Raw genomic sequence first — 19,888 nt, forward strand, 5'->3', positions numbered from 1 at the left:
TGAGGATTTTGTGTCGATCACATATCAGAACATTTGATTTTCCTGTTGTCAAAAAGTCAATATTGTTTTTTTTTTCTCTCACAGAGATAAGTGGTTGTCCTCCCCATCTTTGTGTGTATGTTCTGTGTAAGTATTCCAAGAACATGTGTGTTAGGTTGTTTGAAAATTCTAAATTGTCCTGAGGTGTAAATGTGAGTGTGAATCGTTTGTTTATAGGCAAGTGTCAATAGTATATACGTTCATTAGTCAAGTAGAGGAATAGACATTGGGATTTACAAAAACTTTTGCATTAAAAGTTTAGGCATCAAGTCCGGCTTTTACTCATGTAAAAGTATAAAAGTAACAGTACCAAAACTACTTCAAGTATAAAAGTAATGCAAGAAGAAAAAATGCATTGAAGTCAAACTTTTCTGTTCAAAATGTTCTAAATGTTAACAGTATCCTGATTAATTTTGCTTTTATATATATATATATATATATATATATATATATATATATATATATATATACAGTGAACCCTCGCTACTTCGCGGTTCACCTTTCGCGGGTTCAGTGCTTCGCGGGTCTAAAAAATATTCGGGGGCATTGTAGTTTCGCCGAGCGGCACGACGGGGCGCTGGAGCGGTTAGACGGCCGGCGTGCGCCGAAGAAGAGCGTGGGCGAAGAGGCGAGTGGACGAAGAAGAGCACGTTCCCCCGGGCACGATTTGGGGCGACGTTTCGCGCGGTTCGGACCGTACCAGAGCTCCGGAGGAGGCCGGCCGGCGTGCGTGACAGTTACGCCGAATAGGAGCACCTTCCCCAGGCACGGGCGGGGCGAAATGAAACCGAGTTCAACCGAACGGAGACACGCTTCGGGGGAGCAGGTCCGGCGTGCGTGACAATTAAGCCGGAGAGGAGCACCTCTTCCGCCCGGGCACGAGCGGAGCGCGAGGCTGTCAGTTATGAATGAATAAATAAATAAATGAAGAATGCCACCTTTCATTTCACAGGGCACACGGGACGGCGTACCAGCAGGTAAAAGTCGAAGTAATTAAATAAATACAAAAAGAAGTAATTGAATAAATACAAAAATAATGGCTGGGGAATAAACAAATAATAAGTTTTAATAATAATTTGGTTTTTTTTTTGTTATAACATGAATTTCACTCTTTCTCTCTCTACCCGTGTGTATATATATATATATATATATATATATATATATATATTTATATATATATATATATATATTTATATATATATATATATATATTTATATATATATATATATATATTTATATATATATATATATTTATATATATATATATATATATATATATTTATATAATTTGTTTTTTTTTAAGCATTTTTGAAGGTGCGCCGCTACTTCGCGGATTTTCTGTTTTCGCGGGTGGTCTCGGTCCCCATTAACCGCGATAACCGAGGGTTCACTGTATACATATATATACATATAACTTTAAATCAAGGGTGTTTTGTTTAATGTAATTAGTGTTTATGAAACTCAGGTGGGATGTGAACAATGACGTACAGAAAGAGACATTTTGGAAGGAGATAGATGAAGCAGTTCTGAGCACTCTATAAAAAGAGACTCGGGATTGGTGCAGATTGTAATGGACATGTTGATGAAGGAAATGGGCATGATGAAGAAGTGATGGGTACATATGGTATCGATGAAAGGAACTTTGAGGGACAGATGGTGGACTTTGCCAAAAGGATAGATATGGCTATAGCAAACACTTTCTTCCAGAAGAGGCTGGAACATGGGGTAATTTACAAAAGCAGAGGTCAAGGGCATTACATCTTGTGCAGACGTAGTCATGTGAAGGAAGTGCAGGGGTGAGGAAGATTAAGATGAGAACGGAACAGCAGAGGACGAAAGTTGAGAAAGGAAGAGTGTCATGCAGCTTTTCAAGAGGTGAGACATGCTCTCGGTGGGCAGGAGGAACCGCGACACCCAATGTCAAGTGAAATGTTTTTGCATAGCCCTTAATCGCAGAAAGTCTCAAAATGCTTCACCTAACCATAGTTGACATCCCCTGATCTTAAACCCCTGGGGGCCATGGAAAAACTAAAAATAAATCCCATCTCGGGAAAAGTCAGAAACCTTGAGAAGGGACCACAGATGGGGGAATCCTCCTTCCATGACAATCATGCTACAATGGATGCTGAGTGGGCAACATTTGACACATATAATGATGCTATACAATTTTAGTTGAAATGATGTGAGAGTGAATCAAATGGAGCGATGCAGGAAGATGACTTCAGAGGAGCGGGTCCTCGCCCAGTTGATCAGAGCCGTAATCTCCATAGCAGCACCTCTGAGGATGTGGTCACCCATCGATCTTGTACCGGTCAGCTTCTGCAGAATCAAAAGTAGCTACTTCCAAATCAATCACCATCAATTAATAAACGGAAGCTTTGAAACCGGCCTATATTACCCAGACTCTCTGGGTCGAGGTTAGGTGGCTTAAGTAGGAGTCGAAAAACAGCAATCCAAAAAGCTGCTGGTTCTGTGTCCGTGGTGAGCGATAAATTAATTAGATCTTAGACAGAGGGTCTGAAGGTCGTAAACAGTTCTTTAATTTGTGAGGAGAAGCGGAATACCTAATGGATGGATGGATGCTCACTATAATGAAGTGACATTGCACTTGCACACGCTAGGCACCAGCGCGCACACACATTACGTCTGTGTACACGCCCCTTTTGAGTGGCGGCCTCCCTACTTTCAAAGTTTTGATCTGCAGTTGATGGCTGAAGTGCTTCTTTGAGATCTCTGCCTTTCATGGAAAACAGAACTGGTATGTAAATGAGACTGACTTTTGTAATTAATGAATTAATCAGTTTTCTTAATAAAATGTAAATTGGGCATAAAATTGACTGTCTTTGTACCAAAAGGAATTATGATGTCAAATATCCAAAGCCGGCGCAATCCAAACATGGTATCAAATATAACAATGTGTATTCCTTTTTGATTGACATTTAGATTACTAGTATATGTAAATAATTATAGTTTGGGGAGTTTTAGAGTGTGTGAACAGATTGCATGCTGCTAAATTGTATAGCAAAAGTGAGCTTTAAGCTTGGTTGTGCTCTACTGGAAATGACAATATCCCAGGACAAATTGATCATTAACAATGCTTTTCACTCTAATTGTTAAAACTCCTGAACGAGTCAACAGTTGTATTGCGTACCAGATAGGAGAGTCAGAACATTTGACCGTAACAGTCAGCAGTTTCTGTTCTCCCTTTTGAGTGAGTAACAGTAATATACACGTAAGACACTCGTTCGTCTCTTAACATGCGGGATCCTTTCGAAATCAGGATCAACAATGACATTTTATGAAGGATTTATAATCTAAGAAGTATATGTACAATATAATTTATATAATTTGATTGTTTAAGATTTCCAAATTTGCATTAGTAATTTGAAACGGGGTTTATTTATGGTCTAACTGTTTGAGACATTTTATGGCTTTGCATGTAATGTTGCTATGTCTTTTCAGGTGAAGGGATGACCCTTTTGTGCTACATTTATTTTGAATATATTTACATGAATAATATTTATTCAAAAAGTGGACAATAAACTAATATACCTTGCAAATATGTCTGTGCCTCAGGACAATCGCTAACCATGGACATGGTTGAAGACCCCTTTTCTTACATCTGGGACGTTGTCGGGAATGTGACATATGGCCCAGGCGATGTGGATACTGAAAGTGTCAAACTCTGTCGGAAGTCAAATGTCAATGACTTTGGCTCAAAATTCAACCCGCCGTTCTGCTATGTCAATTTCCTCCTGAGTTACATTGGCAATGGGCTCGTCCTATACATCATTTACAAGTATGAGAAGCTCAACACGGTGACCAACATTTTCTTGCTCAATCTGGTCCTCTCCAACATCCTGTTTGCCACCAGTCTGCCATTTTGGGGCACATATCATCTGTCCGAGTGGATTTTTGGGAATGTTTTGTGTAAGTTGGTCAGCAGCGCCTACTTCATTGGTTTCTACAGCTCCATCCTCTTCCTCACGCTCATGACATTCGACCGATACCTTGCAGTGGTGCATGCAGTGGCAGCTGCAAAAAGCAGAAAGAGGAGCTATGCTTTCATTTCCTCCGCAGTGGTTTGGTGCATCAGTATTATTGCCAGTGTGAAAGAGCTGGTTTTCCAGAATGTCTGGGAGAGTCCTTTCAATAAGCTGGTGTGTGAGGAGTCAGGATACCCAGAAGGCATCATGGCATTTTGGCGTCTAGTCACTTATTATCAACAGTTTCTGGTTTTCTTCCTCCTCCCTCTGCTCATGGTGAGCTACTGCTACATCAGCATCACTGTCCGCATTCTATCCACTCGAATGAAGGAGAAATGCCGTGCCATCAAGCTGATATTTATCATCATCTTTACCTTCTTCATCTGTTGGACCCCCTACAATGTCGTCGTCCTCCTTCGAGCCATCCAGAGCTCCAGTCCGGATGTGGAGTGTGCCGACTCCGAGAAGCTTGACTATGCATTGTTTGTGACCCGCAATATAGCCTACCTCTACTGTTGCATCAGTCCGGTGTTTTACACATTTGTGGGTAAAAAGTTCCAGAGCCATTTTAAAAGGATGCTTGCTAAGAAAATCCCATGTCTGAGGAGACACATAAGTCTCAGCAGCCAGAGCACACGGTCCACATCACAGAGGACGCCGCATTCTGATTACGAGTACTACCACACATCCTGTAAATAGAAATTTAATGGTAACAATAAGCAATGAACATTTGAGATGAAAATCCTTGCCTCGGATGAAATATGAATGCGTATTGTGGGACTTCAATGCATATTTTTGTCACGCTGAAAATATTGTGCCAATCATACACAACAATGTTATCAGCGCATTCAGATCATCTTTTTCTCTTCATCCCCCAAAAAATCACTAATGTATTGCCTTCCCACTCTTTGTCAGACAGATAGTATGTGGACATTTTAGAAACGCGACTATTACCAAGAAAAAAAGATCCCCAATGCTTGTGTTACGTTTCCTATATGCAGCTTCAATGCCATTGGCAAATGTTTTTGCTTTAATATAAAGTTAACGTTGTAAATCAACGTTGCAGCATTAGTAGGAAAATGTTTCTTTTGTTAGTGACCTTTTTTGGGAGTCTTTGTGATGCTGTGTCTTCTGGGTAAAATAGAGCTTGTCTTTTATTTTTTTACCTTCGTAACCGCAACTTTTGAAGCAGTTTCCCGTCAGCTAACCATAATCCTGCGGTGAATCAGCTATGAGACATGAAGAAACAATATGAACTTAAGAACGTCATGAGGACATGTCGAAATGACTTACGGAGTCATTCTGATAACCAAATGTGTCTAGATTGAAATTTGGAAGAGACATTTGTAAATATTCTACTTGCAATTAATTGAAGGATAATGCTGAGTTTTTAAGGAACTAAAGAAAGGAATCAGAGTTACAGTATCAAAAACATACACAAAATGTAAGTACATTCACCGACTGTATAAAAAAAAAACACTCTTAAGTGTTTATGAATGATGTGTAAACTATTAAACCAGTACATTACAAAGTGCTAAGGCTTTGTGTTGTGTCCTTATTTTATACTATATTATTAATCTGTTGTGCTACTGTGCCACATTTCGTGTCACAACAATTCACACACAAGAAAGCACGTTTTTGTTTTTCTCAGCTCCTTTGACATTTTTCATCAAAACTCACTAAAGACTATACTGTACATTTACTGAACTGCACAACGTAATCCTCCCCTTAATATCACCACTGTCGCGTTGCGATTGTTTAGTACTATACAAAAATGCAATATAACAACACATGACTGTACCCTGTCCTGTATATCATCTGGAGCAGTTCAGAATCAATATGAATCACAATTGTTAACAAATATTAATAAAATACATAATTTTCTCATTATTAAAAATATTAATATTTGCAGACCGCCATAGAATTGTTTGTTCTGACCAGCTAATTGGAGAATGGAAATATGTTATTGTGGACCAACTAGCTGTCTGTTTTCGAGACATTTGAAATCTGATTTGTTGTAGCAGGGGTAGGCAACCTTTAATACTCAAAGAGCCATTTTGACTGTCTCCCTCAGAGAAAAAAATCACTGTGAGCCACAAAACCTTTTTGACATCATCATGAGGATAACACGGCAAATAATAAATAAATAAAAAAATACAACCACAATTACACTGAAGATGGGACGTTGAGTATTATGTAAATAAAAAGAGAATACAATAATTTGCAAATCATGTTCAACCTATCAAGGCTTCTCTCTCCTCTACGGTACAATACGCAGATTTACGCTTACGATGCAGGCGTGATAACTGTGCCAAAATTATTAACCAATCAGGAGTCGGACACTAGGACTGATTCTGGGTGGCTGTTTACTGTCCAATCGCATTTTACAACAATACGACGTTCGGGAAGACTCAAACACAATTAGTCAATAGAAGGTTCTTCAGCATTCTAACACGCTGTTCTTATTGTTTTAGTAATAATTCAAAACTGTTTTTTTTTTTCAAATATAATCTTTTGGTTCAACAATATTGTCCCTTTAGTTCTATATACTTCTATAATTGTGTTTTGTTTTATTTATTTATTTATTTATTTTAATAATCAAACATCACCACTTGAAGTTGTGCATTTGCGTCTTCATCGTTTGATGGCACAATGGTAGTTTCTTTTATTCGGCCCTGTAAGATCGTAAGTGAAGAAGCAACGGCAAGTCATGTATTTATTTTATTTTGTGGAGGTGATCTGGTTTTTGCTCAAATGGGCTCACGTTTGAGCCAAAATATTCTGAAGAATGCCTTTATGTTTTCACAGGTTGAAGTGGACAAAACTAGTCATGTGCATTTAAATTTTAGTGGCAATCGGTCGCTGTTTCAGAAAGCAGAACTGGCATTGTAAGATTTTTATCATCTTTGCCTCCCTGCTGTGACACAAGCACACAGTACACAGCTGAGAGGAAATACCGAGCCGAGCTCCAAAAGAGGCTGGTGGTGCCAATTTGTTGTAATTATGATCACAAAAAAGCCCTTAAATCACGACAGAGCCTCTTAGGGGGTGGATTTTAGTACTGATGTAATTTTTACATGCATATCTATTATATAAGTGCTAATGTTCAGAGTGTCCCTTTACGGACTCTTTCAATTAATGTAAAATATATATTTGCAAAATAGTAGGCAATTAAAATATATATTTTTTTACCTGATTTATGTTTTTTTAACACCTAAAAATATTTTAGTACTATATTCTTCATATTTGCAATTGCATTTAGAAAACAATCAAAATAGTGCCGTTTAAAGTTAAATGGGGTAATTATTATTTTCAAAAGTCACACAGAGCCAAAGCATAAGAATGAAAGAGCCGCACGTGGCTCCAGTCTGGAGCCGTGGGTCGAAGACCCCAGGATTTTCGAATTAGTCCCATAGCTAAAATGTAGATCAGTGCTTCTGAGCTTTTCGGCGCGCAGAGAAGGCGTTCCTGGCCCTGCTGGCTCACCACTGCTTTACCAGCTGCTGGTAAATTGTAATTATATAGAAGAACATTCAAGTGCAGTATTGAATTAATAGTTTTCTTATACTCATGCTGCAGGCTTATGACCACTACCTAATGAACCTATTGATGCGCGCCTGTTATTCCCTAGGGGGCAACGGTGGACCCTTCTGTTCCCCCTGACCCCCTCCTCCTCCTCTTGATGTGTTGGGGAGCTTTGAATTGCACATCGTCTGGATCGTACCAAGTGTATGGATGAGACGGGGGTGTATTGAATCCTCCGCTGGTTTATTTCGCGGTTGGACAGCTCCTGTCTGTGTGACCATGCACCTGGGGTTCGAGGCCCCTAAACGCCATCCTTTTCTAGGTGCTCGCTCGCACCCGCCTTAATTGTTCAGAAAGGAGCTAAAAAAACGAGCCGCGTAGGTAGGTCACTTGTATTTTTCAGTTTTGATACGTAACAGTAACGTCTTGGGCTGTAAAGCAGACCTTCAAGAGGAGAAGAAATCAGCAGAATCCCGCCTGGATTCGCTCTTTTGTCTCCGTTCGATTCGGATTTTTTGCTCTCCGCATAAATATGTCTCATGTGACCACGTTTTTGTTGTTGCCATTCCTGTATGGCAACATCATCATCACCTGGACAGCTGCGTCCTCAGTTTACCGTAAGTGGGCTGAAACACAGACACGCCGACACACACAGTGGTAGCAAAGCTAGCTAATTTGGTGGTTTATTATAGTGAGAATTTGAGAATAAGAATTTTTCTATTTCGCCAAACCGCTGATGACCTGAAACAGAATACTGTATGTCCGACGACATATTCATTGTTTTTAAGGCACACATGTACACTTACATAATGTTAAAAACAAGTACTGCGTCTATTTGCTGGATTTACAACGATAAAGAAGTACTTTACATACATGCTAATGTGTTTTTAACTGCATTGAATTATACCGAGTTATTGTAGACACAGTAAACTGGGTACCTTCATTATCACTAATTCTCTGCAGTTCTTCACCACTGAACAACACAAGATGACAGAGGGGTATAATTTATGATTATTATTATTATTATTCTTACGTCACCATTTTAGACCTAACACATCCAAAGTGCTCTTTTGTTTTGCCTCACACATAAATGGTAGATCCTTGTATTAGGCTGGGCATGAGACAGTATCCTGTGGATAGGAATTGATTTTTGATTAATTACATCTTGAATCAATTGAGGGGTGGCACGGTGGACGACTGGTTAGCACATTGGCCTCACAGTGCGGAGGTCGTGGGTTTGATTCTGGCTCCGGCCTTCCTGTATGGAGTTTACATGTTCTCCCCGTGCCTGTGTGGGTTTTCTCCGGGTACTCCAGTTTTCTCCCACATCCCAAAGACATGCATGGCAGGTTGATTGACCACTCTAAATTGTCCCTAGGTGTGAGTGTGAGCGCGGATGGTTGTTTGTCTTTGTGTGCCGTCCGAATGGCTGGCAACCAGTTCAGGTTGTACCACGCCTACTGCCCCCGAAGACAGCTTGGATAGGCTCCAGCACCCCCTGCGACCCTTATGATGAGAAGGATGGATGGATCAATTGGGGGAAAATGGATTGCAATACTTGCCTGCAAACAGTAGAGGCACTGCTTATTAATTCCTGGCTAATTTGTGATCTAAAGATGAGCTCAACGATATCAGTGATATGGGAAGTTGAGCTACATTCTCACTGACTTGCACTAAAGCACACCTCGGTGTCAGCAAGTAGTACAGTAGGTCTTACCTGACTTGAACCATTTTTAACAACTTGATAAAAAGACTGCCTTTCCTGTCCTTGCAGTTTTACAATAATAGCTTTTATTGTTTTTAAAGGTACAATGTATTACATATTTGTAAACATTACTGTACATTGTGAAGAAAATCACAATATCTGTCAGAAAAATCGCTTTAAAAAAAATCGTTCAGCCCTTAGCAGACACATGCTGGTACAAATGTAAACTTGAAAGAACAGCAGGTATGCCCTCTGGGTGAGGAATTGAAATAAAAAAAAATTCAGATGGAACAATAAATTCCATCTCCAGCGCAGCTCTCAAGCCATCCATTATCTAAACTGCTTCTCCTCACAATAGTCGCCGAGGTGCTGGAGCCTATCCCAGCTGTCTTCGGGCAGTAGGCGGGGTACACCTTGAACTGGTTTCCAGTCAATCACAGGGCATACAAAGACGAACAACCACACATGCTCACACTCCCACCTAGAGACAATTTAGAGCAGGGTTGTCCAAACTTTTTGCAAAGGGGGCCGGATTTCCATCCATTCATCTTCTGTACCGCTTCTCCTCTCTAGGGTTGCAGGGGGTGCTGGAGCCTATCCCAGCTATCTTTGGGCAGTAGGCGGGGGACACCCTGAACTGGTTGCCAGCCAATTGCAGGGCACACAGAGACGAACAACCATCCGCGCTCACACTCATACCTAGGGGCAATTTAGAGTGTTCAATCGGCCTGCCATGCATGTTTTTGGAATGTGGGAGGAAACCGGAGTACCCGGAGGAAACCCACGCAAGCACGGGGAGAACATGCAAACTCCACACAGGATGGCCGGAGCTGTCTCTCACTGTGAGGCCATCGTGCTAACCAGTCGGCCACCGTGCCGCCCGGGGCCGGATTTGATGTTGTAAAATGTGGGGGGGCCGATCTCGGCTGACATCCACTACATAAACAACAATATATTGAAACACATTTTAGCAAGTGATTCTGTGTTTCACATTTGCTTTTTTATTTTCATTTAAACCATCAAACATGTATTTTGGTTCATTTGAAACATGAACATCACATGCAATTGAATATTTGCTTACCTTTTTTTTCTTAAACAGAAGTAATTATACTCTTGAATGCAAATAATATTTGAACATGAATTATATTATCATCATGGGAGTTCAATGTTCACAGAATTTTTGAATTACAGAAATGATTACCTACAAGTGCAGGACTAATTTGATATATATGACATATCATCAAATATAAATGTTGATTGAACATTTTATTCTGGAATAAAAACCGACAACTTGTCTGAATTTATGACTGAACAAAACAAAATTAAGTCAGAGTTATTTAAATGACAAATGACTTGCCTGCATTAATGTGACGGGTGATACTGAGATCTGGAGTGCAGCACAAAGGCCAGGTCTGGCTCAAAGGCAGAGGTATTGATGCGCAAGATGTCTCGCAGGTGAGAGTCTGTGAGCCGTGTCCTCACACGACTCTGATTTAAGTTCATAACCGAGAATGTCTTTTCACACAAATACGTCGACCCAAACAAGCTAAGCATTTTCTGAGCAAACTCTCAAATCTCTCGAAACCTGCCTTTATCCAGCTGTCGGTAAAAGTTGTCGAGAGAAAGTTGCTGGTGCCGATTGCGGCTCTCTGCGTCACACTGCAGCTCAATGAGCCCAGCTGTAAATGTGCTGGAACATTGTCTGTGTCCACGGAGAAAGGTGAAGAAAAAAAGAGATAAAGATAAAGATGTCCTTTATTAGTCCCACAATGGGGAAATTTGAAGTGTTACAGCAGCAAAGATATAGATCACACAGAGTCGGCGGCGTAATGTAGCCGTTAATGTGTAACATTAGCAGCAGACATTCATAAAAAGCATGCAAATATACACAGTATAAACGTATCTAAGTGTAAGGAAACACTCCTAATGCCTGTCCATTATACAGAGGGGGAAACACTGTAATGATAAAAACTACTGAATGATTGAAAATACTGCAATGATAAAGATATTACACTGATAAAAGTACTGTAATGGTGAGAGTACTGAAATGACAGGAAAGTACTGCAATGATAGAAAATACTGCAATGATAAAGATATTACACTGATAAAAGTACTGTAATGGTGAGAGTACTGAAATGACAGGAAAGTACTGCAATGATAGAAAATACTGCAATGATAAAAGTACTGTAATGGTAAAAGTACTGCAATGATAAAATATACTGCAATGATAAAAGTACTATAATGGTAGAAGTACTGCAACGATGGAAAAATACTGCAATGATGAAGTATTGTAATAGTAAAAGTACCGCAATGATAGGAAATACCGTAATTATAAAAGTACTGCAATGATAAAAGTACTGTAATAGTGAACATCCTGCAGTGGTAGAAATACTACAGTGATAGAAGTATTGTAATAAGAATACTGTAATGGTAAACAAAATACATCGTTGGTCGATGTTAAAGTACACCCTTGGCTGAAAGTACAGTAGTAGTGTATATTGCATTCTAGGACTGCACAATTGCACTAATGCCCTCCTGTTTGTAGGCCTGACCCAATGTTCTTGTTAAAAAGTCTGACAGCAGTCGGCAGGAAGGAGCGGCGAAATCTCTCTTTGGTACAGCGAGGGTGTAAAAGTCTATCACTGAAGGAGCTGTAAAGTGTTCTCAGAGTGTCATTGAATGGGTGGGCTGGTTTGTCCAGCATTGATGACAGTTTTGCCGTCATCCTTCTGCCCCCCACTGAGTCCACAGAGTCCAGGGAGCAGCCCAGGACAGAGCTGGCCCTCCTCACCAGAATGTATTAATTTTATTACAGAGGCTGCGGGCCAGATGAAGTTTGACCCCGGGCCGCATTTGGCCCCCGGGCTGGACTTTGGACATGTCTGATTTAGAGTGTCGCATTAACCTACTATGCATGTCTTTGCAAAGTGGGAGGGAACCAGAGAACCTGGAGAAAGCCCACGCAGGGACGGGGGGAGAACATGCAAACTCCATACAGGAAGACCGGAATCAAACCCTGCACCTCTGAACTGTGAGGCGGACGTGCTAACCAGTCGGCCACTGTTCTGCTCCACCGCCGCTATTCGAGTTTAAATTACCATCTCAATGTAAAGCATGCGTTTGTTGTGTATATGCATGGGTAAAATATGGCATATTTTGGAGGGAGTTCTTGTATTTAACTGCATTTCAAACTCCCTCCAATATATATATATATATATATATATATATATTTATTTATAAAATCACTTTGACCGATGTTGACTTATTTTCTCACTTGACTTACGGCTTGCTTGAACCAAGTATCGACTTGAATTTTTGGAATTTGGTGGTGACTGGACTTGACTTTTTTTTCCCCCACAGTGACTTGGGAATCGGTTGATATTTGAAAGTTACGACTTGAGGCTCAAGTCTTGAGCCTTGTGACTTGCACATATACAACTTACTACCCACATCTGCAAATGACTGTAGAGTAAAATCTTTTTAGTGGCAATTCTCATTATCGGTGTTAAATTCTGGATATTGGTACCTACACCCATGATGAAATATTTCAAGTTAATTTTGTGTGTGCGCGCATGCATGCACGCGTTTTGTATTGTACACGATGCAACATGAAGACAATCTATTGGAGAGTTTCTAAATGTTGTGCTTAGTAATTATACATTACTTTTGGCTGCTATTTTCTAACAAATAATTTTAAAACTAATAGTACAATGCATCAGAATATAGTTCAAATGGGTCAAAATATATAATTTGAGGCGAGTTTGGAGTTGTCCCTTTTTCAAGCATTTATCGAGTAGGTAATATGTATGGTGCCTTTTTGAAAGTGCTTAATACATGACCAGCTGGGGTTTTTGTCATGTATATGAGGAAGCTCATTACAATGCATATCACACGCGCACACACACGTGCACACACATGTACACACACGCATACACTCTGACACTGTGACCCATCCCCCCAACATAACATAAAAAAAAATCAAAAGTAAAGTAAGTAAAGATGCTCATTCATCACCCAAATGATTGTTGTCACAGTTCCAAAATTCGGACTTTGGTTCTATATCTGCATAACTCTGATAATAATACTGAAAATATTATGCGACGAACACTTAAAAAATAAACAAAATAGTGGAATAGTAGCTACAAATTATTCTTATTTCTATTCATTTAAAGGGCCCCCAACATGAAATTCTATTTTTGTTGAGGTTTTCATCATAAATATACATTCCCCCAGCCTGACTAAATCCCCAAAGTTGTGAAAGAAAACCCAACCCATTCATCTTATTCTCAGCAGTCCCATACAAACTGCAGGTACATCAAGGCTATGGGGGTGAACGTAAATATCTTATTGTACCATACGTTATGACGATACAGTTAGTAAACATTGTTCATTCATAATTCTGTGGATTTATTATGTCTGCAGTGCACGTTTTTTTTGCATGTTTTTTCTTCCCCATAATGCCACGGGTTATACGCATGCAGAAGTAAATACCCTGTGGGATTATGGAAACAATGCCGAGTGGAAAAATTAAAATGCATTGCAGACAATGATAAAAATACAAATAAACAATGTATAGTATACTGACTTCACTTTATAACGTGTTGGTATGTTTTCCATTCGGCATATTTTCCCAGAATGACACGGGTTTGCGCATGCGCAAGTGCAATCCCTGCGGCATTATGGGGCATTTGAACAGTCAAAACATTTTTAATTGTAGTACAGGACACAACATAGAAGCCAGAAAAACCTATAGAAACTGCTCTGTACATGTGGGTGACGTGAGCTTTGCAGCAACGACAACAATTCTCAATTTTCTGGACACCCTCGTACTTTTATTTATTTATTTTTTTTCGAAATTCCACCTTGTTGTAGAATTACATACTCAACTAGGAAGATCTACTATTAGCGAAGCTTTAAACAATCAGATTTTTGATGGGTGTGGTCAAGGTTAGCCAGATTTCACGTGCTTCTGTTTGCAAAATGAGTTTTCTCCTGGCCAGGGCTCATCTGTTCCACATACTGGTTTACACACCGATTCTTTCACATTCGGATTTGTACACAAAGAAAAGCGCTATGAATGACCACATACCTATGCTGATAGCAACATGAGATCATGATATACCTTTGCAAAGAAGCATCTCATTTCTCTCATTCAGAGGATGCAAAAGAAACATTGATAACGCTGAATTACAAATAGCATTCATTTCCAACTGCAAAGAGTTGCACAACATGTTACTTACTCACATGCTTGGAGATAACATTGATGTTACATCAACCGATCTGTTAGCTGTGAAGCTAATAACTCAAAGAATCCCACAATGGATCACATACTGAAGTAAATTTCCTTTAAAACAGACTTACTTGAACAGGGTTACTATTTGTTCCAGAGGGCGTTTGTATTGATACCGGAATAAGTGAACTCTCCACATCTATGTTGTCCCAAATTGCTGGCGCAGTCGTCAGTAAATTGTTTGTCACACATTAACATACGTCTTGGGAGGTGTTTGGCTGTATTCGGTGGATAAATAAATTCTAACCATAAGCCTTACTGTGGCTCGGCTGTGGGGAGAAAATAAAGATTTTTGTTGTCCTTTGCAGAGTCTGCTACAAATCAGTTCCAATGGGATTTTCTGGCTTCAATGGTTTTCTTGTATGTGGACTAAAAATATTCTGACTCTTCATACTCGCAAAAATATGTGTGAATGTGGTTGTAGGCTAAATGCTACAAACGTAGCATTTTTCCCCATAATGCTGCAGGGAATGGATTTACCCATGTGCAACCCCGTGACATAATGGGGGAAAAAAAACACAAGTCATGCACTGCGGACGATAAATAACACAATTAATAATGAACAATGTTTACTTAATTTTCCATCATATTGTATAATAAAATATTTAAATCCTTTTTTTTCCCCATAGTCTTGCTGCACATGCACAGTTTGTCGGTGAGGGTGGAGTTTCCGCTGAGTTTGGGACGTATAAAACCGATCTGTTTCAACAGCAAGTTTGAGCTATGTTGATACAAACAGCCATAGGCAGGGATTGTTTTTTTCTTAGTCAGGCAGAGGGAATGCATATTTATAATGAAAACCTCAACAAAAAAGTATCATGAATCAATGAATGATTTTAATTTGAGTGACAGAATTTGGCATACCTGGTTCGGACGTGCGTGGGCTCTTTAGCTCATAGCAGGTAGCTTTAGAACACCGCTTTCAGACAGACTTCCCGTATCAGTTCAGTACGCCCTGCATGTTGAACACATAGTCAAATAAGTTCAGACAACAATATGTGCAATCATTTCTAAGCGAGGAGTTTAATGTCTTCAAGAACGTACGAGTGTGCAGCCACGTCTGTCTGTCTTGGTATTCTCTCAAAATGGGCACCAAAATGCTAAGCTCCACCCCTTTTTTGATTCAGAGTTAAGATTTCATTTTTTCCTTTAAATGCCAATACTTCAGAAAAATATTAAGGAATAATTTTTGGTTTGCTATTGCTACTGGTACAGCACTGCAATTGATCAATAATTTCCATACGCTCAAATTTCATCAATCCATTGAGGTAGCTATGACAAAATATTAAAGACATTATGAACTACCCACTCAAAGCAATCATGGAGGTTTTGTCAATCTCAGAATGTTGTATTGTTTGAACAATGCATTTGTGAAAACCGGTTTTGAAAATCTTCTTGTGTCCTTTTAGGAAGGTGTGAGGACAGTTTGGCCACACCTCTTCCTTATAGCTCCTTCACCAGCTCATCAGTTTATGCTCGAGACTATGGCGCTGGTTATGCCAAGCTTAATCGGAAACAAGGTATGCAGATTGAATAAGAAATACTATTGTGTCTATTTTAACCATCATATTTAATTCAAGATACTCACATTATATTTCTCAAAATATTATTTGACGCATGACTGATTGCTAAAATCCCTTGATCATCAAATTTATTGTTAAAGAAAGAAAATATTCAGTGATGCTTTGCTATTACTGTAATTTTTGGAGAATAACACATTTTTGGGGTAAATAATGTATCATCCAAATTTGAGAGGGTTGGGGGCAGAGGCCAGATTGTTATACTTAGGTTTCGGAAGAAAACAAAAAATGGGTCTTTACGTACTTTACTTCCAATATGATATTTAATGTCTAATGTTACAAATTTGTAAATATTGATGTCTTGGTTTTGACTTAATTCCCCCATGTAAGTAAGGACCAATTTGTATTGTCCACGTGGGTTTTTGGCATCCTGGACTTCCGGGTTACTTCCTTGTTTATATCTAGTCTTGCATAGTTTTGAGACGTAATGGTAAAAACTACTCACTGTGAATCACAGAGCATCGCAAGCAGCGCCATTTAATAGCTTTTATCATATCCTATCTGTTGCTCTGGCATCCATTTGACTCGACAGAGAAATGATCATCCATGAATTTGTAATATACCTTGCGCCTATATGATTATAATAGTTATGATTACACACATTCTAATATAATTCATTCGACTAAGTAACTGATTCTGTACACGGAAGTTTCAGTGTTGTCATCTTATGTGGAGCAGAGCAAGGTCATTTCTTCATTGAATAATTTCTTACACTTTGTAGTACTTTCTTTGTAATTCATCCATCCATCTATTATTCGAACCACTTATCTTCAATTTTTTTAATGGAAAAAATAAAAATAAAATGACGGTGCCATTTTTTTTTTTTTTAAGCATCGTAACTTACGATAGTCATTAAATTAATCTTGTGACTGACCTGGAGCTCACGAGGGTGGGTCACCTACAGCCATCATTGCATATCAGGGGAACATGGTATCATTTGTGCAAAGAAAAAGCAGCCTCCAAAGTGCTATTTTCGTGTTGCTTATGATATCTAAGTTTACGTTATTCTTGAGAAATTACAATAGATTTTATAAAACGTTGCTGTTGCCTGCAATTAATTTTCCCTACTTGCTTCTGTTCTATCGCCCACATTGTCGGTCTTTGTGACGCTTTTAAAACCAGGCGCTGGAGGCTGGTCGCCATCGGACTCAGACCGTTACCGGTGGTTGCAGGTTGATTTGGGTGCCAGAAAACAGCTTGTTGCCATAGCAACCCAGGGCCGCTACAGTAGCTCCGACTGGACCAGCAAATATCAACTACTTTATAGTGACTCACAGACAAACTGGAGGCCCTATCTACAAGATGGAAACATCTGGGTAAGTAACATTCTCATACAATTAAATATGTTTTCCATACCTTTTATTCCTGTAACATTTGCCACATGTGAAAAATGACTTGGGAAATTATGCGATGGGGACAATGATATGCAGCATGTTATTTTTCTGGACATATAGATTAGAATTTCTGGTAAACTGGAGGCAGATAGTTGTGAAGCAGGAACTCTTTAATATTCATTCCGTTCCAGACGGCTGTTCCATCTTTAACGTGGTCAGATTTCAAATGTATTTTTCCAACCTAATCAATTTAGTGATCCCAATTAATCAATTTCAGGGGTGAATGTTTTAGATCCTCTTCTAAAAGAGGATACACATTCTTTAAAAAAACAAACAAACTAGAAAACACAATGATCTGCATTTCTGTACTTTTATATCATCATGACATTTAATTTGACCACTAAATTCAAATTTTGGTGTTCCACCTTACTTAAGAACCAAAACTTTCTAATAATATGTAGCAACCTGTCTCTGTTTCTGTCTGCAACCAGACGTTTGAGGGCAATGTGAACAGCAATGGCGTGATTCGTTATCAGCTGCAGCACACCATCCTGGCCCGCTACATCCGCTTTGTCCCATTGGACAAGAGCAAGGAGGGACGTGTCGGATTACGTCTGGAACTATATGGCTGCTCATACTGTGAGTGGTATTGGTTGCTTCAATGGTTGGTCTGTGTGTACACTTTGTCTCAGGCTGTTGTATGAAATGTTTTGGGGTTGTCTAATGCCCACAGTAACTGTGTTTGTTATTTATTATAATAATAATGGGTGGGAACAACTAACATCTGACGTCATTTCCTGGAGAGATGTTACAATATGCCCGTCCATCATTATTACTTTTGACTGTTTCGAGGGCGGTGCGTGATGTCAGGGGCACATTAGCCACATGGGGAGAGACGGGGTTTTAGTCAACCAGATGTCTTAACAGGCACCAAAATAAGATCGCCATTGTGTCAAAGGTACTATATATAATCATATATATGCCTATAGTTAACTGTGGAAAGCTTATGGCTCATGGCCACCATTGGTTAGGCCTATAGCAGTCACGTGGTGGCCACAGGCTATTGGGCCACCAAAAATCACAATGTCAGTTTTTTCCAATATCGTGCAGCCCTAGTGTGTAGTCACTATCAACAAATACGCTACATTTCATTAAAATCAAAATATTTTTGGTTAAAAATGTCAAATTTATATTTCTGTGATTTGTGACTGTGTTTGGGTCCTTGATGTCAGTAGTTGTGGTCCTTTATTTTGAAACAGGGTTGGTGGTGTCTTTCAATAGTAAAGCCTTAGTTGCCCAGTGACACATTGTCAAAACATCTGGTATTCCTCCATGCCCTGCTGCGTCCGGCCCTGTTCTCTGTTGTTACTTTGTATTTTTGTGTATTAAAACTTTTACTTTTTTCCACTTCCTTGTCCGGTTTGCTTTTGGGTCCAAATTCTGCACCTCACGTCATGTAAACGTTGCCGAATAGCAAACATTTGTTTGTCAGTAACAGAAAGTTGTCTCCTAGGGGCTGATGTGATCGGTTTTGATGGCCATGGAATCCTCTCCTACCGCTTCAGGAGTAAAAAGATGAAGATTGTGAAGGATGTCATTACTCTTAAGTTTAGAACCACAGCTGGAGATGGGGTGCTGCTCCACGGGGAGGGACAACAGGGAGACTATGTCTCTTTGGAGCTTCGAAGAGCAAGACTTCAGCTAAGCATGAACCTCGGTAGGTTTCATAACGTTAAAGGGAGAGTAACAGCGCTGACTCTGTCAAGCTTTTTCTTTTTACCTGCCAAAGATAGTACTGTTTACCTGCAAACATTCTTGTGCTCTCAGGCAGTAACCAGTATGGCTCTATCCAAGGCCACACATCTGTGACAAGTGGAAGCTTACTTGATGATGACCACTGGCACTCAGTTGTCATAGAGCGATACAGAAGGAACGTCAACTTTACTCTGGATCACCATGTTCATCACTTCAGGACCAATGGAGAGTTTGCTCACCTCGATCTTGACTATGAGGTAAACACCCCCCTCAATTTTCCTGCAGAGGAAATTCCAGAGTAGCAAACACAGACCTTTGAACGACATCTTTGTGGAATGCATGTGATCAGTTAAGATTATTGAATATATTATTGTGTCAAGGATGCCTCTGCATCGCTTTTTTCCCCCACAATGCTCTTTGTCTTCAGATTAGCTTCGGAGGCCTTCCTCTTTCAGCAAAGTCGAGCTCAGGAGGTCGAGGGAACTTTGTGGGCTGTATGGAGGGAATCACCTACAATGGTGACAACATTACACACTTGGTCCGCAGGGGGAAAGTGGACACTTCCAGCTTTGTAAGACAATTCTCTCTTCTTAGCTGCCTGCTACTCAGATGTGCCAATTAAAATAGTATTTTTATGTTTTTACTTTGCTTCCTCTACTATCTGTCCTTGCAT

The 19,888-nt window shown here is 39.7% G+C and overlaps 2 protein-coding genes across 2 annotated transcripts in view; both read left to right on the top strand.

The window, feature by feature from the left end:
* Positions 1 to 2,732: 2,732 nt before the first annotated feature.
* On the top strand, positions 2,733 to 5,534 carry LOC148325585 (C-C chemokine receptor type 3-like). Its single transcript, XM_088311456.1, has 2 exons — positions 2,733 to 2,798; positions 3,617 to 5,534. The coding sequence occupies exons 1-2, from the start codon at positions 2,783 to 2,785 to the stop codon at positions 4,723 to 4,725; spliced, it is 1,125 nt and encodes a 374-aa protein (XP_088167582.1). The 5' UTR covers positions 2,733 to 2,782; the 3' UTR covers positions 4,726 to 5,534.
* A 2,248-nt stretch (positions 5,535 to 7,782) lies between these two features.
* The window catches only part of cntnap2b (contactin associated protein 2b), a 31,143-nt gene continuing 19,037 nt past the window's right edge, over positions 7,783 to 19,888 (top strand). Inside the window, exons 1-7 of the mRNA XM_088311067.1 lie at positions 7,783 to 8,168; positions 15,956 to 16,066; positions 17,249 to 17,442; positions 17,952 to 18,099; positions 18,974 to 19,177; positions 19,288 to 19,472; positions 19,643 to 19,786. Coding sequence (XP_088167193.1) covers positions 8,084 to 8,168; positions 15,956 to 16,066; positions 17,249 to 17,442; positions 17,952 to 18,099; positions 18,974 to 19,177; positions 19,288 to 19,472; positions 19,643 to 19,786 — 1,071 coding nt within the window. The 5' untranslated portion in view covers positions 7,783 to 8,083. The remainder of the gene's footprint in view (positions 8,169 to 15,955; positions 16,067 to 17,248; positions 17,443 to 17,951; positions 18,100 to 18,973; positions 19,178 to 19,287; positions 19,473 to 19,642; positions 19,787 to 19,888) is intronic.

The sequence above is a fragment of the Idiotropiscis lumnitzeri genome, chromosome 12, assembly GCF_059441095.1.
Source record: "Idiotropiscis lumnitzeri isolate Australia: NSW breed Sydney's pygmy pipehorse chromosome 12, RoL_Ilum_1.0, whole genome shotgun sequence".
Lineage (NCBI taxonomy): Eukaryota > Metazoa > Chordata > Actinopteri > Syngnathiformes > Syngnathidae > Idiotropiscis > Idiotropiscis lumnitzeri.